This window comes from Aythya fuligula, chromosome 11 (assembly GCF_009819795.1).
Source record: "Aythya fuligula isolate bAytFul2 chromosome 11, bAytFul2.pri, whole genome shotgun sequence".
Taxonomy (NCBI): Eukaryota; Metazoa; Chordata; class Aves; order Anseriformes; family Anatidae; genus Aythya; species Aythya fuligula.
Genome location: NC_045569.1, coordinates 9,017,936 through 9,041,800, shown reverse-complemented (window position 1 = coordinate 9,041,800; position 23,865 = coordinate 9,017,936). Strand labels below are relative to the sequence as shown.

Below are 23,865 nucleotides of genomic sequence, written 5' to 3'. Positions count from 1 at the left end.
AGACCTGTCCCCTGCCATCCCCACGAGGCAGCCAGGGGACCGAGAGCCAACTTGAGCTCGGGGACACCGCAGCCTCCAGGAGGTCGGATGTGGGGCAGGCAGCAGCTGTGGGGACAGCCCGCCTGCATCCTGCCCCGTTCAGCCTCGCAGGGCGCGGTGCGGGCGGGCGGCGATGCCCCGGTGCCCGCGGGCACGGCGGCGGATGCGGAACAAGCCCGGCCGGTCGGCAAGGATGGGTTTTGGCAGCGTGCAGGGAGCAAGACCGGGCAGCACGCGGCGTGCTCCTCGTCACCACCGCGTTCCTCAAATACTTGGGGATGTGACCCCGGCGCGGCACCAGCAGCCCAGGGCGCTCCTCCGGGCGGGGAGCAAGAGCCGGTGCCAGCGCTCGGCGCTCTCCTGCAGCCAGCCCGAGGTGTTGTCGGGGATGGCAGCACCTCGGCCACGGTGCCATTGATTGTATTTAATGGCAAAGAGGGTTGGCCAGCACTCCCTGCCCCCCCTGCTGCTGGTGGTCCCCTCCGAAGGGGCGGTGGGGCTCATCCTGGGCATCCCCGGGGTTTCAGTGTCTTTGGGCGGGTTGTTTTTGCAGGAGCTCGTCCCTCCGTCACTGCCTGCCTGCCTGCCTGCGAGCTGCTGGGTGTGGAGGCGCGGGTCAGGCTGGATCTGTCTTGAATTTCAATGCGCAGCCGGGGTGGAGCGCTGCCGCAGCTGCCCGGGGGAGGCTTTGTGCACCCGGGGCTGGTGGCCAGGTCCCAGTCTCACCATCCTTCGCGTGCCAGGGCCTGGGGAGCTCCCGTCCTGCAGGCTGCGGGCACGGGCTGCCAAAATGCGGCACGGAGGGCTCCGGGCACCCTGGGGTGCTGGGTTTGGCTCTGAAGGGTGCCGTGCCCTGGGAGCGGGGATGGAGCCCGGCCAGGAATGGAGCCTCCCCTTCCTGAAAGCCCTGCGCCTGCATGGGAGGTTCCCAGAGCCACCCGAGCCGATCTGCCCTGGGTGGTGTTGAAAGAAACCTGTTTGGCTTGGTGGCTTTTTGCCTTTCAATAGGTGTCTGAAATCCAGCCCATGCAACCCGGGCTGTGACCGATCTCCTCACCCTGCCCCGCTGCCCCAGCTCCTGCCCATGGGGGTCCCACAGGGGGCAGCTGGGAGCTCCCTGGTGCCCGGCAGAGCCCGGTGGGCACCCACAGCCAGGATCCTCGGCCCCGGGCAGGCTGCTCGGGGTGCAGGAGGTGGCACGGTGGCCAAGGGACAGCGGCTCTCAGCCCCGTGGTGGCCCTGCGCTCGGTGGTGCTCTGTGGGGGATTTGCTGCCAGCACAGCCTGGCCCCACAGAAGTGCAGCTCAGCGCTGGCGTCTCCCCGGTTGCTGCCTGTCCTCTGCTGACCCCAGGAAGCGGATATTTCCCGGCAGCGGGGAGTAAAACCACCAGCCTTAAAAACAACCCACTTTGCTCCTCAAAGTAGGCCACGTCCCTAACATCGAGTCTCCTCGGGGCGCGCTGCTCCGGCGAGGAGATGGGGGCTGCTGCGAGCAGCCAGGAGGAGCATGGAGCAGGAGGGGGGGCAGGGAGGGCCGGCGGGGATTTTGGGGAGCAGCAGGCAGGGGTCAGGGCTGGGGCAGGCGGGGACGGAGCTGTGACGGCTGCAGGATGGCAAATATCAGGTCATAAATGCAGCTGGGCAAAGGGCCGGTCCTACAAACGTCCTGGATACACAGCCCCTGGGTGATTTTGGGGGGATGGAGGGGGATTTGGGACATCCCGGGGACATTTCAGCCTCACTGTGGCGTGCTGCGAGCAGGAGGTGCCCCGCCAGGAGGCTCTCGGCTGCAGCCCCGCGGGGTGTTTTTGTTGGGCCCCATCCTGAGCCCAGCACTCAGTTTTTCCTCGGATAATTTCTATTTAAGCGTTCGGGCCGTCAGCCCGGGGAAAAGTTGAGCCGGAGCCCGGGGCTCGGCCCGCCACCTCCAAATGTTGCTCTGCAGCTCGCCGGGCTTGGCAAGGAGCGGCGCTGGGAGGGAGGAGGCTGGGGCAGACCGATTTTGGGATGCCCCTCGGGAAAAGGCACTTTATTCCCTGCGCTTCTGCCGCGCTGGAGCACACAGTGGGAAAACGCGTCGGGTCCCGTGCCCTGCTCTTCTCTCCGGCCACCGAGCCTTTTTTCCAAGTGGGTGGGGATCCCTTGGAGTCCCTCGGCGTTGGCCACGGGGTTTTTCCGAGCCTCTGCTCCAGTGCCTCAGCCCGCCTAGCCCTGGGGGATTTGGGCAGCTTCATCCCAAGCCTGACTCAGTGCAAGCCGCTCGTCATCCTCCCTCTCGCGCCCAGAGCTGCTCTCCTGTTCCGGGCCCTCCCCACTCCCCCCCAGCACCCTTGGGTGTCCCAGGAGAGCACCCCAGGGCCGTGCTGGCCTTTTTACCCCCCCTCCCCTCTTGCAGTGCCCCCCTGCCCAAAGTTGTCCGGAGATTTGGGGCTCCTGGGTGGGCCACGCCAGCAGCCCCCCCGTCCCCAGGGTCCTCCTGCGCCCGCGCGGTGCCAGCTCCCAGGGAGGAGGAGGAGGAGAGCCGGGAGGAGGTGGCGGTGGTGCTGATGCTCTGAGGAGGTCTGGGGGGGTCTGGCTGCTCGTGCCCCCCACGCCTGAGCCCCTCACACCCAGTACTGGTTGTTTTTCAAGGCGGGGTTGGATGTCCGGCAGTACTGGAGGAGCTCGGGGTCCGGTGGCACCCCAGGACCCGTGCCCTGGGGCGGGGGACCCGCACCCTTGCCCTCCAGGGAGTTGACAGTCGTTAGGGGGATGCCTTGGCTGGGGTCCGTCCTCCGGAAGGTCTCCTGCTCCGGCACGGCCCCGTTCTTCGCCTTGGAGGACGGGGCGCCCTGCACGTGGTGCTTGCCCGTCTTGTTGCGCTTGTGCAGGTAGAAGAGCAGCGGCAGGATGAGGGCCAGCAGCAGGAGGATGAGGCAGATGGGGATGATGATGCTGAACATGTTGGCCTCGATGAAGCTGAGGAAGGTGCCCCCCTCCACGGGGCTGGGGCTGGCGGTGGCCCCGGGGCCCGGCCAGGCGCTGGGGGGCACCATGCCCACCTCGCTGGCGTTGGGGCCGCTCCGCGCCGTGCCCTGGGGCCACGGCACCGGGGACGACGGTGCTGGCGGGGCCACGAGTAGGGTGACCCCGTAGGCTTTCGAGGCGTTGTAGGGCTCGGTGATGTACTCCAGGGCTGCCAGCGCTGGTGGCACGCCGGCAGCCGCCACCTCGAAGAGGAAGCTGTCACTCTGCGGGTGCTGCTGGGTGTCCCCGGCATCCAGCACCTCCAGCCCCACCAGCCCCTGCTCCAGCTCCCTCTGGCTGAAGGTCTCGATCGGGGTCGGGGGCTGCCCTGGGTCCCCCGAGACCCTGACGAGGCGGCTGCTGCGGGGCGACCTGCGGATCCTGAAGACCGGCACGCTCCTGGTGCGGTTGGCCAGCTCGCTGGCGTCGAGGGTGCGGGTGTCCAGGAGGGCCGTGGTGCCCCGCGGCCACACGCTGCCCGGCCGAGCCGTCACCAGGGCGCGGACGGTGACGTTCACTTCCCCGCTCCTGTTTGCTCCCCGCGATGTGGCGAGGAACTGGAAGCTGTCCTGGGGAGAGGTGAGCTGGGTGAAGGTAAAAGTCACCTCCCCGCGCTCCAGCTGCGCCTGCGAGAAGCCCCGCGCCGGCTTTTGGTTGAGCAGCACCTGGCCAAACCTGGGGTCCCTGGTGATCCTGTACAGGGCATCGCCCTCCCCCGGGAGGTGCCGGGGGGTCAGGGTGGCCCTGTTCAGCTCCTGGGGCACCTCCAGCGGCACCGGGCTCGCTGCGGGCAGCACCACGACTTCCAGCGAGGTCAGGGTGGCCGGGTGGTGGCCGTCGGACAGGCTCAGGGCTAAGGACTCGGGGGCGCTGCTGCTGGTGGTGGTGACGAACACCACGTGGCCGGCGTTGATGTCCGCTTGGGTGAAGCGCTCGATGGCCACTTGAGGGTCGTGCGCGTTGGCCAGGTGGCCAGCGAGGGGCCTCTGGAGCAGGGTGTAGACCGCGTCCTCTGGGGAGCCCTGCAGCTCGGCCACGTCCAGGTAGTCCCGGGACAAGGTCACGGTGGAGCCGTGCAGGACCTGCAGCGCTCGGCGCCGCTTTACCACCCGCGGTGGCTGCCCAGCGCCGCCGCTCACCGTGATGTTGAAAGCTTCGGAGACGAGCACCCCGTGGCGGGGAGGATGGAGGGACTGCTGCGCCCGGGGACGGAGCCAAGCCTGGAACTGGAAGCGGTCTTTGGAGGCAGCGTCCCCGCCGTGGATGTAGGCCAGGCGGCCGGCGGCCAGGTCCGACTGCAGGAAGAAGGGCTGCGGCTGCCCCAGCGCCACGCCGGCCACCGAGAGCTGCCCGCGGAGAGGTGGCTCCGTCACCAGGAAGACAACGTCGTGCGCGGCCCTCTCGGGGACTGAGACTTGGCTCAGGAGGTTGGAGGCGTCCAGCAGCGAGGTGCCGATCTCTGCCCGCTCCCCCCTGGCGAGCCGGAGGCCTGGGAGAAGGAGGGAAGACCCAAAGCGGCGTCAGAAACGGAGGGATGCAAAGAAAATAGGAAATAGGAATAGGAGGAAAACAGGATTGATGAGGCTGGCAAAACAACGGGGGGAAGGCGTTGTGTGGATAGGGCCAGCAAAGGCTGGACGTGGCTTGTCAGATGTCGGTGTGGTACCAAAGCTCATGCTTGGAGGGAGCACGGGAAGTTGTACATTCTGCTTTTCCTGCAGACAAACAGCCTCCTCTGACATTTGCACAATCCCCCCTCCCTGCCCCAGTGAGAGGATTGTGCAAACCTCAGGAGAACTTGTTTGTCCCTTGCTTCTCCTCCAGCCACACTCCGCACCACCCCCCGGGCTGATTTTTTCCTTTTTTTTTTTTTTTTTACCTGCATTTCTCCACAACTGAGTTGAGCGCTGGGGGCAATTCGCCTCGAACGAGATCAGCACGAGCAGGACGAAGGAGTCGGAGATGGAGGTCGGAGCCACCACGCGGAAGCGGATGGCGTCCTGGGCGAGCCAGAAGGGCTCCTGGGGCATCTCGTGCTGGTAGAAGATCGCCCCGCCATCCACCTAGGAGGGGAGAAAGCTCGCTCATTTCTGCTTCATGGCAACATAACCCCAGCGGGTGATGCCACGATGCCACGACCCATCTCCTTTCTGGCTGCCGTGGTGCCACTGTCACTGCTGGTGCCAGTGCTGGAGCCGGCGTGGGCACCGTGGGGGCTTGGTTTGGCTCCCCCAAGGAGGCACCTTTCTGCCAGGAGCTTTCCGCCCAGCAAATGGGGTGGGACCCCCGAGCTGTGGGGCTGCTGGAGGGTCTCGTGGAGGGGGCGAGACCTCACCTGGGCTTGGGTGAAGTTCCTGACTTCGTCCCCGCGGGCGGTGCGCAGCCGGCCAAGGCGCGGGGCTTGCTCGATGCTGTAGTAGAGGGCCGTGGGGCTGGCGGGGCTGCTGCTCACCGCCTGCAGGTTCTCGCTGGTGAGGGGCTGCAGAGCACCTGGAAAACACGCCGGGGGGGACATCAACCCTGCCCCTCTGCCCCCACAGCAGCCTGGCTGCCGGGCCCCCCGCACGCTGCCCCCTACCCACCTGGGCAGAGGGTGAGGCTCTGCTTCCTGGCCAGGCTGAGCTCCTCGCCCTGCGCCCTGACGAGGAAGAAGTGCCCGGGGGACAGGTTCTCGCCGTCCCACAGGTCAAAGGCGAAGCCTCCATCCAGGGGCCCTGCAGAAAGCGTGGAGCTGGGGCACGGGGCAGCCCCCTCACCTGGCACGAGGGGGAGCTCGGTGCCACAGGGCTTGGGGACGGGTTGGTGCCAGGGGACGCCTCGTCCTGGCCCTACCTTGGTGCACAAAGAGGACGAGGCCGCTGTCGATCTGCGCCTGGGTGAAGCGCCGCACCTCCACGTCGGGCGCTGGCCTCAGCACCACCTTGCCATTGACCGGGGGCTGGATGGAGAAGGTGACCTCCGCCGCCGGGCTGTCCTCGTCCTCGGCACGCAGGGTCTGGGGGCCGATGGTGGCTGTGGCACCGCTCCGCAGCTGGGGGACGGGGAGAGGCTGTAACCCCCCGGGACACCCCGGCCATCCCCAGCCCGTCCCCGAGTGCTGGTGCCTTGCACCAGGAGGCACGTCTGCGCCGCACAAGGGCTCCTTGTGCATCTGCTGGGCGAAGCACCCGTGCCCTGGCCTCCTCCCAAGCCCTGCATCACCCCGTGCCCGTGTTTCCCAGCACGTACAGGGGGTGTGCTGCCCACGCCACCCCACAGCCGGCCGTGCCACCCATGCCCAGGGACGCTGCCACCACGATCCCACAGCACCTGCCTTCCCCAAGGGGCTTTTCAGTCCCTGGAGCTCCTGCCGGGGTTGCAGGGGGATGAAGGCGAGCAGGAGGCAGCACTATGCCCCGTTCCTAATCCCCTGCCCCATCCCTGCCCCACAGACCCCAGGATTAGGATTATTCCTGGGATGTCAGGTCCTGCGCGCCCTCCCCAGAGCCAGCTGCGTCGGGTTAGCGTAGCTCTTTTCCTCGCTCTCCAGCTGGCTGATCCCCAAACATTTCTTGAGTGGGTGTGGGTGCCGGCTGTGAAATCAAATCCATCAGCAGCCCCTGCGGGACTGGGGGAGAGAGGCCGGGAAGCGCGGCTTTGGGGAGGTGGGATGGGGGAAGCGCTGCGCGGGGGCAGCCGAGCTGAGCAGGGCCAAGCACTCCAAGCCCCACATCCGCTCTGAATGATTAAAGCTGGGCTCCTGCCCTCCTTTTCTGGCTTATTATGTCTGCTCACACTCCGTGTCACCTCTGCGCTCTGGGAGAGCTGGCGTGGAGGCAGCGAAACGGTGCCGGCAGCACGGCGGCACGGCGCAGAGGGCAGCAGAAGCCTCCCTTGGTGGCACCCAGCCACCCTCCTGGCAGCAGGGACCGCAGCCCGCGGGGCCTGATCCTGCCCGTGTGGACTCTGCACCCTGCTGCTGGCGTGCGTGCAGCAGGGGAAGCTTTGTGCAATCTCCGTGCCGGGCCCGGGCTGACCTTTAAACGCTGAAGTCATCTCTCCGGGAGCACAAACACACACGGCCCCTCCTGCACGCTGCTTGCTTTGTCCTGCGCAGGACAAACCCGTGCTTCTGGCTGTATTTTTGTATTGTTATTATTATTTTTTTTCCCTGTCTTTTGATGGTTTTATAGTGGTTGGGAGGGAAGGCAGAGCTTCCCCGAGTGACCATGCTGCTGGGCTGGCTGTGAGGAAGAGGAGAGGTTAACCTGACCCTGCAGGGGTTTGGGCACAGCTGGGGCACATCGGGGCTCAGTGCCCTTAAAAAAAGGGATTTGCTGGCGGGGGGCTGCCTTTGCTGGGCTGGGGGGGGGCTTTGGGGTCGGGGGCAGCGTGGGCAGACCATGGGCTGGCTGCGGATGGGGACCCCAAACTTTGCAGGGCAGCCCCGCTCCGTCCCGTAGCCTTCCTTTGGGGTGTCCCTGCTGGGGTGGGAGGGGGGGGGCTTTCCTGAGAAACCCCCCTGCACCCCCCCGGCTGAGCCAGCCGCCAGCAGCAGCCGCAGCGGGGCGATGCTCCCACCTTGTGGACAGCTTCAGCATGGCCGGGGGAGGAGGAAGAGGAGGAGGAGGAGGCGGAGAAGCCCTTCCAAGGCCGGCCCCAGCCCCTGTTGAGCGGTTCCCCCCCCCGCGGCCCCTTACCTGCAGCCCGGCGTTGATGCGCAGCCGGGGCCCCGCCGTGCGCCGGGGCGCGATGGCCACGAAGACGGTGCGGGGCTGGCTCTGCCGGCCGCTGTCGGAGGCGTTGGCCAGCAGGGTGAAGCTGTCGGCCCGAGCCCGGGGCACGTCCTGCCTGTATCGGACCTCCTGGTTCTCCACCTGCGGGGCAGGGGCTGGCTGAAGGGCGCGGGGGGGGGACAGCCCTTGGGCACGGCCCCGGCACCACGATGGGGAGAGGGGCTGGCACCGGGGCTCTGCCCGCATCCCCTCCCCATAGCCCTCAGCTTGGGGTTTCCCCCCACCACAGCACACCCGGACGGGGTGAACCTGCCCCCCTAAAACCCTCCATCCCAGGGGCAGCCCCCTGCAGCCTCCCGGTGCCCCCAGCCCCGTACCTCGCTCCAGGTGAAGCTCTGCAGCCCCCCCTCCTCGGGCCGCTTGGTGTTCAGGAGGGTGCCGTAGCGGGGGGGCTCCAGCACCCTGAACTCCACGCCACGAGCCACGAAGTAGTCGCTGGGGACGTTGAGGATGGCCGTGGAGAGGATGGCAGAGCCTCCTCCTGGCACCGTGAGGTTGCCGACGTCCAGGGGGACGGTGGCGGGGAGCACGCTGAGGCTCACTGCCACCCCCTCCAGGGGGTCTGCCCCCCCGGCCGTGACGTCCACAACGAAGTGGTCCCGCTCCTCCTCCGGCTTGGAGTGCAGGTAGAGGACTTGGCCGCTGTTGATGTCCTCCTGGGTGAAGGACTGCACAGGGTCGAGGCTGGGCGGCTCGTCCGAGTCCCGGCCGTGCTGGACCATCACCAGGAAGCCGGAGGCCGGGGGGCTGCTCACCAGGTAGACGATGTCCTGAGGGGGGATCTCTTCGTGGGCCACCTGCGAGCGCGGGGGAGGCACGGTGTGAGTGGGGGGCCGACATTTGCCAAGGTCGTGGCAAAGCCAGACCTGGGCTCTGCCCCTGGGCAAAGCCTGACACGGGCACAAGTCCTCTGGTCACTGCAGGTGGGTGTTAAATAGCCCCCCACACACAGTCTGGTGGCCGGGGAGGGGATGTGGGTTTTGGGGAACAAGCAGAGAGGGGGATACTCACCAGTAAGTGCTCCTGCTTGATCTCGGCCGCCTCCCCCTGGAAGACGTGTATCTCCTTGTTGTTGACCACGCGCAGGGGGCTTGGGTGGGTGTCCAGGAAGATGGTGATGGCCAATGTGTCCTCCACTGCCACCTCGTTTGCTTCCACGGTGAACTGGAGCTCATCCCGGGCGTTCCTGCTCCCGTTGTGGCGGTAGGAGACCTCTCCTGCCAGCAGGTCCCTCTGCGAGAAGGCCATGACCGGCTGCCCCCCTCTGAGCACGGCCCCCCACCGCGGTGGGGCGGTGATCAGGAACCGTATCTCCTCGTCCGACCTGATGTCCATGTTGGTCTCCAGGCTGAGGACGGAGGCGTCGATGCTCCCCTGGCTCCCCTGGGGGATGGCGAGGCCGGTGTTGTTGACTATCTTGATGTAGGGCTCTGACGCCTGCACTTCCAGCAGGGCCGTGGTTTGGTGGAGGCCGTCTGAGACCTGCAGCTGGATCCAGCCCCGGTCGGCCCCGGAATGGACGAAGAGGATCTTCTTCTTCCTCAGGTCGTCCTGGGTGAACCGATAGAGCTGGTGGCTCCTGTCGTCGACGGACACGATGCTGCCAAACAAGATGTCCCTCCTGGCCAGCACCAGCTGCGCGTCGGAGAAGCCCGAGTCCTTGTCGGTGAAGGCGATGTCGTCCGTCGTCAGCAGGTGCTGCCCGTTGCGCACCACGTTAAACACCTTGCTCACCGCCCGGACGGGGGTATGGTCGTTGACGGGCTGGATGGAGACCCTGAAAACCCCTCTCACCTCCTCCGCCTCGGGCTCGGTGCTGCCCTCGCCCTGCCTGGTGGCTACGAAGGGGATGTCGTCCTCCAGCGTCTCGGAGTCGTCGTGCTGGTACAGCAGCCGGCGGTGCAGGATGTCGTCGTTGGTGAACTCCGTGATCTCCTCGCTGGACGCCCTGCCGAGGGACGCTGCCCACGCCAGCCTCCCGTGGGCTGGCCCCTCGATCACTTCGTAGAGGTAGTCCATGCTGTTCAGGCTCTGCACGAACAGGTGGTCCTTGGAGATGACAGCCTGGCCCCCCTCCGGCACCGTCAGCAGGACGTTGGTCAGGTTGGGCGCGTCGGGGTCCCCCCCGATGCTGATGGGGTAGGTGTAGACGGGAGAGTGCTGCTCGCCGGCGCGCACGTGGAACTGGAAGGCGTCCTCGGCTTGCTGGGAGTTCCTGATGGTCGCGCTGTAGCTCAGGCGGTTTCTCTGCAGGTCCTCCTGGGTGAACGCGAAGCCCTCGGTCAGCCTGCTGCCCAGCAGCTCCAGGTTGCCCTTCCTGGGGGCCTGGATGATCACATAGCGGAAAGGGACCGGGGCGGAGTTTGGGTCTTCCAGCATAGCCTCCAGCTCCTTGCTGGTGATGTTTTTGTGCCGCTTGTTCTTCATCTGGAGGGGGACCATGGTCTTCATCTTAATGGTGGCTCTTTTAATGCTTATGAGAAAAGTGTTGTTTGGCAAGACCTTCTGGCCCACCTGGACGTCGAATCGGAGCTTCTCCACAACATCCTCCAGCCGGTGCTCTGGATCCGTGCAGAAATACTGGATGCGCCCTTGCTCCAGGTCTTGCTGCTGGAAGGACTCCACTCGTTTCCACTCCCCTCCCGTGCTCCCCTGCTTCTGCAGCTCGCCGTACCTGAGGGGCTGCGTGAGGCTGTACAGGATGGGCACCCGTTGTTTCCCGGCGTTTGTCTCGGCGGACAGGTTGGCCGTGGAAATGCGCGCAGCCCCCCCTTGGGAGACAGAGAGCCCAGTGTTGTTGCGCAGGCGGATCTCGGGCTCTATGGCCAGGATCCTCAGCGTGGCAACGGGGCTCGGGACGGAGCCGTCGCTCACCTGGAAGGTGAGCTGCAAGTCTGTCCCGCTCTGGTGCACGTAGACCACGTTGCCTGCTTCCAGCTCCCTGCAGGAGAACTCCTCGATGGGCACGCCGGGCTGGAAGTCGTACTCCACGTAGCCCTCGTCCAGCTGCTGGGTGCCGTGCAGCTGGAACTCGAGGTCGTCGCAGGAGGTGTCGTCGTCCAGCACCTGCAGGGTGTCCGTGCTCAGGTGCCGGCGCGTGTGCGACAGGATGGTCATCTGGTTCCCGTGGGGGAAGATCACCTGCGGGGCGTCGTTGGTGGGGCTGACCATGACGGGCAGCACGTACTTCTGCCCCTGCCGCAGGCACTCGGGGACGCCCTGCTGGGCGGCCACCGTCACCTCCAGCACCAGCTGGTCCATGGGCGCTTCGGAGCCGTCGTGGGCGTACCGCACTTTCCGATTCGTGATGTCCAGCAGGGTGAACTTCTTCCTGCTCCTGGACCCGGGGACGTCCAGCTCCAGCTGGCCGTGCCGAGGGTCGCCGGCGAGGGTAAAGAGGATTTGGGACGGGCGGATGTTCGCGAGGCTCAAGTCGACCGTCGGCTGGACGTGTTTCCACTCCAGATAGGCCGTGCCCCCTTCCGACAGGACGAGGGGGCTGACGTGCAGAAGCCTGCTGATGTTGGCCAGGGCGGGTGGGAAGCTGCTGTCCGGCCGGCACGCTTCCACCACCGGCCAGGCGTCCGGCGGAGGGGAGGTGGGCGCCTCGTCCTGCTCGTACGCCTCCTCGTAGTCCTCGTAGTCGTGGTCTGACCTCCCACAGCCGGCCGCGATGTTCTTCGTCAGCACGGCGTCCTGCAGGCTCTTCCTCTGCAGGTTTATCCGCAGGTCCTCCAAGCAGCCGACAAAGGACGTGTTGCTCATGGTACCCGCCGAGGTGAAGGCAAGGCGGTGCGCTCTCAGCCCCTGCAGCGCCTTTTCGTTCAGCCCTCCGATGAAGAGGTTTCCCTGAAGGTCCAGGTAGTTGTTGATGCCCCGGTTGGACGTGGAGGAGGCGTAGTAGTCGATCAGGATCTCGAGCTTGTGGGTGCCCGTGTAGACCTTGACGTAGTGCTGCTGCTTGTCGCTGATGAAGACGTTGTTGTGCAGGACGATGACGCCGTTCCCCTTGTTGACAAAGCCCCTCAGGCGCCCGTTGGAGACCTCCAGGTAGAAGAAGTCATCCTCCGTGCCCGCGTGGTAGATGAGGGGCGCGTGGGTGACGTCCGTGGTGACCACAAACTCGATGGTCCCTTCCTCCCTCGCGTCCCACGTGGGGAACGCCACGTACGACTGTGGCCCCAGGAACCCGAAGGGGTCCTCGGGCTCGGCAGAGAACTGCGTGCTGCAGCCTTCCTGCACCTCGTGGAAGACCTTGGGGCTGCCACCGGAGGACGGCGGGGAGAGGACATCCAGGCCGTTGAACGTCACCGAGTGGAGGCAGCCTCTGAAGGGCGAGCTGGCCCCGGCGAGGTAGGGCAGGTTGAGGCCGCCGGTGCCGCCGGCGTAGAGGCCGTACTGGATGTCCAGCTCCCGGACGGGCCCCGGGATGTCCACGGAGCTGTTGAAGAGGCCGTCGATGGTCAGCGTCATCCTGCCGTCCTCCACCAGCAGCTCCACGTCGTGCACCGCCAGGTTGTCCAGCTGCAGCTCCGCTGGCGACTGCAGCGTCACCTCCTCCGAGCCCAGCCGCAGCCTGGCCTTGGGGGAAGGAAAGCGAGCGGGGTCAGCACCGGGGCTCGTGCACAGCACCCTCCTGACAAAGCGTGGGCCCATCCCCGGGGGTTTAGGAGCGCTGTGGTCCCTCTGCTCACTGCCACGTGCCCTGCCCCGCTCTGCCCCTGCATGCTCCTCCATCTCCCAGCCCTTCCCCACCGCCTGCGCTGCTCCCAGCCCCGCCAGCTGTCAGCCTGGGGACTGGCAGGGGAAATAGCAGGCTTGCCTGTGTCCACTCTAATCCAGAAATGGGGTGGGCACCGTCATCACGAGCGGCAGCCCGGAGCCTCCCTAAGTAGAGGGTTGGCCAGTGGGCCCCGAGACACGCACCCTGCCTCAGGGAGCTCTGGTCAGCTGCTTGCTCGCGCTCAGATGTGGTCCGTGGCCCAGCCCAGCGGCTCCCGGGGAAGCAGGGATGCGTTCCTCTTTTTTTCCTTTGTGGTGGGCGCCAGCCCCGTAACCACAAGAGGAAATTCTGTTCTCCTGTCCTGCTCCCTTCCCACGCCCCAGCTGCACTCAGCCTGCGGTGGGATGGGGGCGTTGGGTGGAGACCTCTCATTTCTCTGGTCCTCTTGGCCCATCCCTTCCCCAACCCCTCGCACTCCAGGGTGTTCAGTGCCATGTCCGAGCACGCAATGAGCACGGGGTGCTGGCATCAGGGTGTCCAAGACGCTTCCCATGGCCCAGCTTCCCTACCTGGGGGCTGGTTCCCTGTCTTTAATACCCCCGGAGGGATTCAGGGAGCTGCGGTACCAACCTGCAGGGTGCCAGCTTGCAGCTGCAGCAGGAGGTGGTCGGGCTGCCCGGCGGCCAGGAAGAGCAGCCCGCTGTCCTGGCTGGTGTAGAGCTGGAGCCGCAGCTGCACCGTGCGCGAGGCGTCCGCCAGCGGCATCTCCACGTAGCTGTCCCCCAAAAAAGAGGCTGCGGAGGGGTGAAAGGAGAGGGTCAGGCAGGGAAAGGCACCCTCAGCCCTGGCCGTGTGGGTGCTGTGAGCCTGCAGCCCCCTTCCCAGGCCCCTTCCCGGAGTCCTTCCCTCGCTGGGCTGCGCGTTTGGGAGCTGCATCCTCCAGCGCCGGCCACGCGATGGGGCCCGAAGGCTGCAGCCTCCAGCCTCCCCCTGCACACGTGCAGGGAGGTGTGCTGTTAGCCCGAGGAGCCCTGTCCATTTTGGACACCCCCTCGGGAGGAATGAGAAACCTTGCCATGCAAATCCTCTCCCTGCTCAGCACCATTCTCAAACAGCTCCCCGTAGCATCGAACCACTGCTGAGGTTCGCCCCGGAGGCAGCGGCTCGGACAGATCGGGAGGAATAAATGCGTGCAGAGCGTGTGTGCAATCCATATGTGGACGTGGGAGCGTGCTGGGCTGGGGCCGCCGCTGGAAGGCGTTCAGCACCCAGCGTACGCGCGCCCTCAGCAGACTCAGCGCAATGGCATGTGGCTGCGGGACCAGGGACTGTGTCACAGGGCGCTGGCAGGAGGACAAGCAGGAGGTAACCACAGCGTGGCACTGCTTAGTTTCACAGCGGCGCTGCTTGCTCACTGCCTGAATGCGTGTGTGTGTGTGCGCTGCACCCTCGTGCGGAGCACATGCTGCGTGTGGCCCCGCGGCGCTCCCTGCACTGCGCGCCTGCGGGATGAGGCATTAACTCTGTCAAGACCCGTAGGATGTAAAAGTCTGGGGAGGATGCGCTGGGAGGGGGGGAATGCGCGTTTTCAGGCCACGCTCTGGGAGGTTTAGGTGACTTTTTGTGCTTTTTGGCCAGGCTGTGCCCTGTGGAGGAATGCTCTCTGTGGAGGGGGCTCTCCCTGGAGCGTCTCCAGTCTGAGTGCTTTGGGGACGGCCGAGTGGCCTCAGGACATGCAGCCCTCCTTGCCCAGATGCCACATCCCAGCTCTGAGAGCAGAGGAAGGGCCTCAGCTTTCTGCTGGGGTCCAGGAGAGCAGTGAGGGTGTTGCAAGGAGCCTTACCCCATCTGCACTGGGCAGGGAGGGAATGGCAGCATGGAAATATCCAACGCCCGCTTTAACGGCCAGCCGCTCGCTCAGGGTTGCCAGCACGTCTTACTCAAGCCTGCTCATTTCCTGGTCCTTGTGCATGCCCTTGGCAAGTGTCACTTTGGCTTCCTCATCCTCCTCTCCTGAGCCAGTGACTCCTGGAGCCTTGCTGTCCTCTCCCGACCTGCTCCCTCCTGCTGCTGGTCTCTGCAAAACCAGCCCAGTGGCCCTTCTGGCACCACACTGCATGCAGCACATTGCAAAAAGGCTTTTCCCTCTCCCTGCACAGGCATGGGACGCAGGCACGCACGCCCGCGTTGCATTTGGGCCCCAGGAGACCTCGCCTGCACATTCCGTGCTGGCTCCCACCGAGCTTTCCCCCATGTGCGTGCACGGCTCCAGCTCCCACCGAGCCTTTGCTTTTGTGGCTTCCCCTAGCCCAACAAACGTGGCTTTCAGATGTTGCTGAAAAACAGCGCAAGGCTGCCAAAAGCGACGATGCCCAGGGGAGAGATGCTGCTTGCAGGGAAGGGGACCCTTGTCCCATTGCAGGAGGCTCTGGGGTTTTTCTCCGGCTGCAGAGCAATGCGAGTTACTGCTGTTTGTCTCCAAACCTTCTTGCAGCACCCCTCTGCCCCACAGCCTGGCCAGGAGGTGCTCGAAGGCAGCTCTCACATCTTGCAGCAGGCTGTCAGGACCGGGGCTTAAAGCCGACGGTGACAAACGTGCTGTTTTGTCCCCAGAAGGGGATGTCCCGGCTGGCCCTTGCACCCCACGTGGAGAGAAGCAAATCCTCGCATCCGGGGGCGAGCCCCTGGCCGCCCCGCTCCCCCCGGCTAAAAATAATTCCCGTTCCCAGCTGCAGGGTCCCGCAGGAAATCACTGCCCTGCGCCTCGCCAGCCCCGTAGAAAGGCTGCTGCAGAGGCGATGGGGCCCCCGTCACAGTTTCCGAGCAGCCGGCCAGCAGCCAGCAGATTATAGGCTGCACTGTCTTTTTATTTCTTTTTTTTTCTTTTTTTTTTTTTTTTCATTGAAAATAACAAGGAGGAAAGCCAAAAGCCAGGCTCTGAGCAAACCCCGGGCGTGCTCTGCTCCTCCAAGGCCAGGCGAACAAGTGAGGGCTCTGTGCGCATCGGGCGCCCGCCCCAGCCGCCGGCCACGCGCCGGGTCTGGGATGCCCTGGCCTGCTTCCCCCTGCCTCGTCCCCTTTCCATCGAAAACACAGCTGCTTGGGCCTCTCCGGCTGTTTTCTAGCGCCTGGGGGACAGCGCTGGGACAAGCATTGCCTGTGGCAGGGGGGCACACATCCTTCCCTTGTGCCCGGGGTGCTGGGACCCTTGCGTCCCTGCCGGGAAGGATGCTGAGGACGAGTGGAGGAAAACCTGCCCGGAGGAAGGCAGGCTGGCTGCTCAACAAGGCTTCATTCAGGCTGCCCGAGCAGGAAGGGGCCGTGCGCCCGCCTGTGTTTGCAGGGAGGGGACTGGAATTCGTTAAAGCAACCTTTTAATTGCACCCCCAGCTCCAGGGCGGGGGCCGGGGGCGCCTCGTGCGCGCACGCCCCACCTGAAAGGCTCTCTGTGTCCTCAGCCCTTCCCTGCCCCGGCCTTCCTGGGGTGGAAAACCAGGTGTGGAGCGAGGGCTCCTTGTCCCCACCGACAGCCCGCTGCTTGTGCTTCTCCCCGAACAAGCGGCCCCTGTGTGCCGGGGCCGGCGAGCCCCTCGCTGGCAGCCGCTGCTCCGGGACGCCCCAGCCTGGCGCATTCCTCCTCCGCGGCGTCAGCGGGCTCCCAGGCGCTCGGGGCCGGGGTTTTGGTGACTTTATAAGGCAGCGGGCTCGCCCAGCCCTCCTGCCTCCGCCGTGGGTGGCCCCCGGCTTCGTCCTCCCCGGGAGCTGCGGGATGGGGCTGGGGACAAGAGGGGGCTCGGCGGGAGGAAGAGGTCCCCGCCTGCCCCGTGCCTCCGATGGGTTTTTTGGAGAAAGGCTGCATTATGCTCCACATTCCCTTCGTTTTACGGCGTGGTTTTATTTATGGCCGGGGAAGGAAATGAGCAGCCTGTGAGGCGGGCTAAGGCAAACACAGCCGGTGCGCAGAGGCCCCGGGGTTTGGCTGGGGCTCGGCTGGGAGCAGGGGGGCCCCAAAGCCCCCTCTGGGGATGTGGGGGGGCCGGGGGCTGCTGGCTGCAGGGCTGAGGAGACACCCCAGATGGGTACAGCGGGGAAATCCCCGTGCAATGGGGTTGGGCAGCACGGGAGCTGGCCCTGAGCATCCGACCTGGATGGGGACCTCGGGGATGTCCTGCAGCAAGTTTTTGGGGCAGCCAGAAGAGCAGCTGCCTCATTTCCCCCCCCCGCTGGCACCGGTGAGAGCCTATGGCATGGAGGAAGGCTTCTCCTCCTCACCCCTGCTCCTGCATTTTCTCCTGCAGGCTGTGAGCACGGCTCCCACGGCCTCGTGCCAGGGCTGTGTGCGCTTCCCAAACCCCGCCGCAGCCGGACCAGGGAGCGGGGCTCTGCTCCTCGCTCCTGCTCTCACTTTCCAGGCGCAGCAGGGATTGCTGGAAAGCAGAGAGAGCAGAGCCGCCTCTGATAACGCCGCTGGCTGCGGAGGAGCCTCACCACCCCCTCTTTTTGGCCGCGGGAGGAGACCCCCAGGGAAGAGGCGCTGTGCTCTCCCCTGCACGTCCTGCTCGCCCCACAGCACCCGCCCCTACCTCCGCGAGAGCCTCCGCCTGTGTTTGTTGCTGCAGTTCCTTCCCAGCTGCTCTCCCTCTCTGCTTCCCCACTCTCCTGCCCTGGCTCCTGCACAAAAATGCCTTTCTGCAGCCCACAGACTTCGGGGTCAGGCGCAGCCGTGGCCCCCACTTGGTTTGCGCGGCCCCGGCAGGAGGAAGGCGGCGCAGCGCTTTGCTGTGAAATGGGTCCAGCAGCCTTGGCCACAGCCTCGCTGCTCAGGCCCTCGCTTCCCCAGCATAATTTTGCCGTGATTCAAGCAGCCCAAGTGCTGCTGGCATTCCTTGCACTGCCCTGCCCTGCATGGAGCCACTGAGGGGAGGGCACGGTGCTGGCATCTGCTCCTGTCGCTCCGCCACGGTGCCGGGGACCCCCCAAAAATTGCCAGGGTGCTCTGCCAGCACTGCCCCTTTGGGGACATGCGTGCAGCTGGAGGAGCACACCCTGCACACGTGTTAAACATCCCGGTGGCTGGGGCGCAGCGTGACATCGGGGGTCACACCTGGGGGTGAGCATCCGTGCGGCCGGCACACGGGGAGGGGGCTGCCCGCCCCTGCTGCACCCCCAGACTGGAGCAGGGAGGCCGGGACGGGGAGGCTTTAGTTCTGTGTGCTAACGGATCCGGAGGGATGCAGGGAGGCAGCCCGAGCTGGAAGAGGTGCTTGGAGCTTTTGCTCTGGGAGGAGAACAGGGGGGGAGAAAGTGGGAGGATTTGGGGAGGCCGGCAGCTAAATGGGGCTTTTGTGACGGCCCCGGCGGCGTGACTCAGGCTCGCTGCGTCTCCCGCTGCCAGGAGAAGTTGGCCTGGAAATTTTGTATCAGCCCCAGAGGACGTGGTTTCCAAACCATCCCAAGACGGGTTTTGTTCTTTCTTTCTTCCCCTCTCCTCGCTCTCTCGAGCTGCCTCTCGCCTTCTGGCTGCCAACTTTTCCCAACTCCACCCTGCTCGCGGCGAGCTCGGTGCCGGGGCTCCAGCTGCCCGGCTGGTCCCTTTATCTGGGAGCGGGGACACGGCCCCATATCTGGGCACGGGGACACGGCCCCGCACCCTGACCTGCCCCCGGGGGCAGCGGAGCTGGGCGCCCCTTTTGGAGAGGCTCCCGAGCATCCTCCCGGGGCTGGCTGGATGTTACCGGAGCGATGCGCGGCTGCAAACAAACAGCCCGGCCGCCGCTGGAGAGCTTCCCGGCAGCCGCTTCCCAGCCTGGCGTGGGATGGATCGGCCTCGGAGCGCCAGGACAACGGGGATGCACCAGCCAAATTCGGGGCTGTGGGGGGGAGAGGTGCTCCAGAGGAGCAAACATGTGGGCGCACAGGGGGGGAGATGCCAAAGCTGTGCCAGCAGCGACCTGCCGGGTTTAATTTCCCCATCCAGCGCACCCAGGAAAGGGATTTGGGGTGGTCTGGCTGTAGCAGAGCAGCTGAAATCCTTCCTTTCCCCTTTCTCATGCTGTCAGGGGCCCCCTCCCCACGCTGCCCTCCCACCCCAGCCCGGGATTTCTCAGCCCCACGCCTTTCCCATCTCTGAGAAACAAGCCAAGGGCTGGTGTTTATAGAGAAAATAAACGCCTGCCCGCCCGCCCTCTATTTATAGCTGGGAGCACGTACGTGGGGAGAGGGCTGGTGGCGCGGGGAGGCGTGAGCGGGTCCCCCCGGGGCAGGAGGCTGTTCTCAGCCGCAGCTACCTCTGGCCAAAACTTGGCTCTGGCAGCCTCGTGCGCCCCGCTTCCCAGAGGAAATGACCCCCAGGACCCACGGGCTTCTGTGGGATGGGGCGCGACATCTCTGGTATCCCAAGGCAGATGTCTATGTGGGAAGAGCTCTGCTCCGAAAATGTGGGGGGAATTGGGCTGATTTTCCCCCAAACCAAAAATAATAAAAGAGAGAGGTTTTGGCCAAAGAGATGGGATGAGGCAGAATAACTTTTGCTCGCAGTTTCCCCTTCAAACCGTTGGCCGGCTGTGGGAGGTGCGCATGGCACCGTGCGGCCGGGAGGAAAAAACAACCTCCAGAAAAACAAGATTTGGGCAAAAGCAGCATGGGACGTTCCCGGTGCCCATCCCTCCCTGACTCACAGCCCATAAAGGCTCCTTTAATAGCCCGTGAGTCACGGCAGCGCGCGGGCCCTCGGCGCGGTGGCACTGGATGAATGTGGCTTTCATTTCCCTGGGACTGGCGGGCACGTGCTGGGCCGGCCACCTTGAGGCCGGGTGGTTTTCCCCGTGGCTTTCTCTGCTGTTTTTAGCACTGCCCGCCCTTCCCCAGCGTGCTTGCTGTCTGCTACCAGCTGTCTGTCCGGCTGTCAGGCAGCCAAGAGCAACCGCTGAGCGCGGCGCGGTTCCCCGCGGCACCGTGCCGTGCGCCCAAGGGCGCGGAGCCCTCGGACACCCCTCGTGGATGCTCCCGTTTCAGTGCTGCTCCCTGCACAAGCTGCTTGGTGTCTGGGGGTGTTGGGGCCGTGTTTGGTAAGCACAGGCCCATCCAAAAATCCACCTGTGTGAAAGCAGCTTGGTAGCTAGTGTTTTTTTTTTTGTTGTTTTTTTTTTTGAGGCTGCTTTCTTCTGGGCTTCTTTTTTCTCTGGGGGCTGCATGTTAACCAAAAGCCTCCGTCCTCGTGCAAACCTTCCAGGAGCAGCGCAGAGGAACATCTGCTTTGGGAGGAGGGAAGCTCTCCCGCTGCTCTTGGTCTGAGCTCTCCCCTTCTCTTCGCCCTGTCCCAGCCACAGCGATGGGCACGGTGGCAAAGGGAAGGTTCTGGGGCACGGTGGGGATGAGAAGGATTTGGGGCATGGTTCGGGGACGAGGAGCCTCTCGTTCCACGTCTCCAGGCGGTGTGCAGACACAGGGCAGTCTTGGGCACGTGGGCACGGCTCCAACCCGCGCCGAGGAGCTTTCCCAGTGGAAAGCTGGGGGTTGAGGAAAGCCATGAGCCTGCTGACGCCAGGGGAGTCCCGAAAAGGAGCGAAGCGGAGCCTGGTGCCTGCAGGCGCATGGGAAGGGCTGCGCCGTGGCCAAGCTGTGCCTGGGGCCTAATTTAGACACACATCCTCCACCAAAGCCCATGAGGCCGTGTTCCTGGGCAGCCTGCAACCTGACGTTAGTTCCTCCGCGCTGAGGTTAACCCCGAGCTGCGATCTTGGAGGAATGCGCTTATTATACATTTGCCTGCAGCCCTCCGCTGCTAAATATAAGAGTGAGACAAGAATATTCCTCCCCGATTCCCACGATACCAGTTTGCATTCCCCCCCTGTCAGACTTTTTCCTGTCCGTTCCCATCAGCTGGAAACTTTTCCAGCCGCCCGGAGCCGTGACCTCAAGGCACGCGGTGCCCTCGCTGCGCGTTGGAGCAAGGAGAGGCCGGGTCTCCGAGCACGGGGGTGACATCCGCAGGTGGCAGGCAGGTGACAGAGCGGGCCCAGGGATGGACACGGGCTGCATTTTGCCCTTCCTCCAGCGTCCCTCCTGGGAAGCTCTCGGCCCCACCGAGTCCCCAGCACGAGGATTTGGGGGACTCGTTTTTTGGTGGCCTCGCTGGGGACCGGGCGCTTTTTCCTCTCTAAGCACTTTGCCAAAGTTTCATGCTCCGATGGCAGGAGGAGAAACTTTCTGGTGTTTTTCCTTTTTGACATACAGCTGATGGGCACAGGCTGCCCATTTCGGGCTGGGCACGGCAGGAAATTGGTGCAAAACCTCTTCCCCTTCTCAGCCCCAAGGGCCTGTGCTAGCGGATGTCCTCTGCTCCCTGCAGCCGCGCCCTGGCCTCGGGTGGTATTTGGGGGCAAACCTCTGGGTTTTGGCAGCGCCAAATAAAGCCATGCCTGTGCCTCGTCCATGCTCAAGCCTGGCAGTGGCCTCCCAGTGATTTTGGGATGCCACAGGGGTATCTGCACCCCCGGAGGGTGCCAGGGCAGCCCCTGCTGCTCTCCCGCGCATAGGAGCAGGCAGGAGCCCTGAGGGGTGGAAGCCCTGTCCAGGACCTAAAGGTCAGCGCTGGAAGGAAGAAGAGCACTCTGTTCATTAACAAAGGGATTTTTTCCACTCAGCTTGCCAGGCATCCTAATATTTTGGTGCATGAAGGAAAGAAGGAACAAGCCTGGAGGGAGAGGAGCGAGTCCTGGGAGGCCACCTGCTCCCCGGGGAGGGAACGGGGACGGCAGGGTGAGGTGCCCCAGGGCTGCCCTCTGCTTTCGGGCACGTTGGGAGGACTCATCCCCGGGGTGGCCGGACCCCTCCATAGTCCCTGCTGTCCCTCGTGCCCCCCAACACCACCAGCCCCCCAGCGACTGCTCCCACGGTGCTGTGGGGTGCCCAGAGCCATGCGCTCAGACCCTGTGGCACAAGGCAAGCCCCGTGCCCCACGCTGGGGTCTGCGCCCACCCCGGCGCACAGGACGGACAGACAGACAGCCGGAGCAGAGCCAGGAGGTGAAGCACGCTCTGGTGAAGCTGCTCAGCTCCCTCCTCACCCACCGGCAGCACCACTGCCACGCACGGGCCCCATCCCATCCAGCACCCTTGGGAAAGCAGCCGGCGGGACACAGGCGTGCAGCTCCCCGGTAGACACGGGGCACAGCAGCCCTGCCGAGCAGCCCCAGCAGCTCATCCTCCGGCGGGACAGGCTGCAAACACCCTGCCCAAAACCAGGCAGCTCCTCGGCCTCCAGGAGGGCACCCAGGGGTGCTCACACTGGGTCCCCTTCCCTCCCAGCCCAACCAGCCCCGCGCTCTGCCCTGCGCCTCCACCGCCGAGCGTCCCCCTGTCCCTCGCCGCTCCGGCAGCAGGGTGGTGGGACGGGGGCTTACCTCCGCCCGGGGGTCCTGCACGAAGAGGACGGTGCTGGCAGGCCAGCAGCAGCAGCAGCAGCAGCGTGGCAGGGCCGCCTCGGGTGCCCATGGTGCCTCCCGGCTGGAGCAGCCTCCGGCAGCGCCCGCTTCCAGCCGAGGGCTGCCGCTACTACTATATTTAATAAAGTGCAGCGAGGGAGGGACCTGCGGCTTCTCCCGCCTGTCAGAAAGGAGGAATTCACTCGGATTACAAATTTTCCTCTTAAAGGGGTAGTGGCCTCCCGCTCCCCGACCCACCCCGCTCTCAAAGCGCCCTTGTTCGCGCTGGGGCGACGCACGGGGAGGAGCGGCGGTGCCTGTCCCAAGGGTGCCCAGGCAGCGGGGCGCAGCGGGGTGCTCCTGGCTGCTCCCTGCCCACTGCAACGCCTCCTGCCCACCGCTGCCCGCAGGAGGGGCTCTCCGAGGGTCCTCCAGTGGGGTTAGGGGCATCGGGGTGATGCTCAGCTCGTGGGATGCAGGGCAGAACGGCTCAGGGAAAGGGCTTCGTTGTTTCTCCCTGGGCATCCACCTTCCCCGGGGCCATGCGATGGTGCACAGATTTGGGAGAGCTCGGACCCGTTTGGTGACAGCATGTCCCCACCCTGCGAGTCCTCACCCTGCTCTGGCTCACCTCGGAGCCCCTCTCTCCACCTCCCCAAACCCACTCCTGGCTTCCCACTGAGCCCTTGTGCAGCACACGTCTCCTTCCTCTCGGATGTCTATATTTCAGGTCCCTTTCCCCCCGAGACACCTTTTGCTGATGGATTACGCATGCCTCGTTCCCTGCTGGTTTATTTCTAACCTCTTTAGGGCCCGTGGTGTGACTTTGCTGTCTTTGGCAGCATTTGCAACACCTTCCGGCTCCGAGTCTTCTCCAGACGTAATTAATGTGTTGTTTACTCTTGCTTTCAGATCATTAATAAAGACATTAAATAAACCTGGGATGTGCCATTCTCTCACTGACTATTTATGAATAATTGTCAGGGGCTCGGTAAGTTCATTAGCTAATTCTATTTAGTCTGTGGGTTACATATTAGCCAGACTTGCTGATTTGTACAGATTCAATTTTGCCAAGTATTCCCCTTCCTGCCTTTTATCTCCGGCTCTGCCAGGAGCTCTGCCTCGCTTCGCTCCCTCCAGTCCCCAGCTTTCCCCCTCAGGTTTTGGGACTGATGGAGGGACGACGTGCTCAGGGCTCGTCCATCTCCATCAGTACTCATGGCAGCTCCAGGATGCATCCCTCCGAGCCCTCCTTCTCCCCTTCCCCAGCCAGCACCTGGCCAAGGCGATGGCACAGCCGGTGCAGGGTGGCTCTGGGGAAGCGGCACCCAGCAGGGTCGGGGCTCTGGGGGACCCAACCCATGTGATGTTTGGGCAGGGCAGGGGCACCCAGCGGGGCCCCAGCTCCTGTCCTTGCCACGGAGCCCCGAGCTTGCACCGTGCAGGGCTGTAGCAGGGAATAAAGCCCTGCTGAGCCAGCTGCGGGGGGGAGAGCAGCGAGCGGTGCTTGGAGCGCGCCGCCGGCCCTTGGCCGGGGTGTCCCATCCGGTGCTGGCAGCAGGGAGCGCATTCAGCAATGCTGCTGGGACTTAGCTGCTCAGCAGCTGCCTTCCCAAGCGCTCCCACGATTTAATAGGAACCAAACCACCGTGTTTGGGTCCAACCTGGCCGAAAGGATGTCAGGACGGGGGCTGCTGGAGGGGCCTGGAGCGCTGCGTGGTGCCAGCTGCGGGCACCTCCCCGCCGTGCAGCATGGCCACAGTCCCATTTGCCCAGGAGCAGGACATCAGCGAGGGTTTCTTTGACCCAGGCCAGGAATATTTCAGCTACCTGCTCAGAGAGAAAGCGATGGGCAGCTTGCAACATCTGGGCAGGTGTGCAAGGGTTTGGGTGGGGG

At 64.8% G+C, this 23,865-nt stretch overlaps 1 protein-coding gene across 1 annotated transcript; it reads right to left on the bottom strand.

Annotated features, from left to right (window-relative positions):
* Positions 1–2,462: 2,462 nt before the first annotated feature.
* On the bottom strand, positions 2,463–22,038 carry CSPG4 (chondroitin sulfate proteoglycan 4). The gene is made up of 11 exons (XM_032194960.1): positions 21,948–22,038; positions 17,128–17,247; positions 13,175–13,338; positions 8,833–12,402; positions 8,139–8,618; positions 7,726–7,902; positions 5,879–6,077; positions 5,629–5,760; positions 5,382–5,536; positions 4,926–5,109; positions 2,463–4,535 (listed from the first exon to the last, which is right to left on the bottom strand). The coding sequence occupies exons 1-11, from the start codon at positions 22,036–22,038 to the stop codon at positions 2,644–2,646; spliced, it is 7,164 nt and encodes a 2,387-aa protein (XP_032050851.1). The 3' UTR covers positions 2,463–2,643.
* Positions 22,039–23,865: the final 1,827 nt, after the last annotated feature.

Excerpts from the sequence above, each read along its gene's own strand:
- CSPG4 (XM_032194960.1), bottom strand. The coding sequence starts at position 22,038 with ATGGGCACCCGAGGCGGCCCTGCCACGCTGCTGCTGCTGCTGCTGCTG. Across the intron at positions 13,339-17,127 it reads AGGCGGAGGCTCTCGCGGAG|CCTCTTTTTTGGGGGACAGC; the intron begins GTAGGGGCGGGT and ends ACCCCTCCGCAG. Across the intron at positions 8,619-8,832 it reads TCAAGCAGGAGCACTTACTG|GTGGCCCACGAAGAGATCCC; the intron begins GTGAGTATCCCC and ends CCGCGCTCGCAG.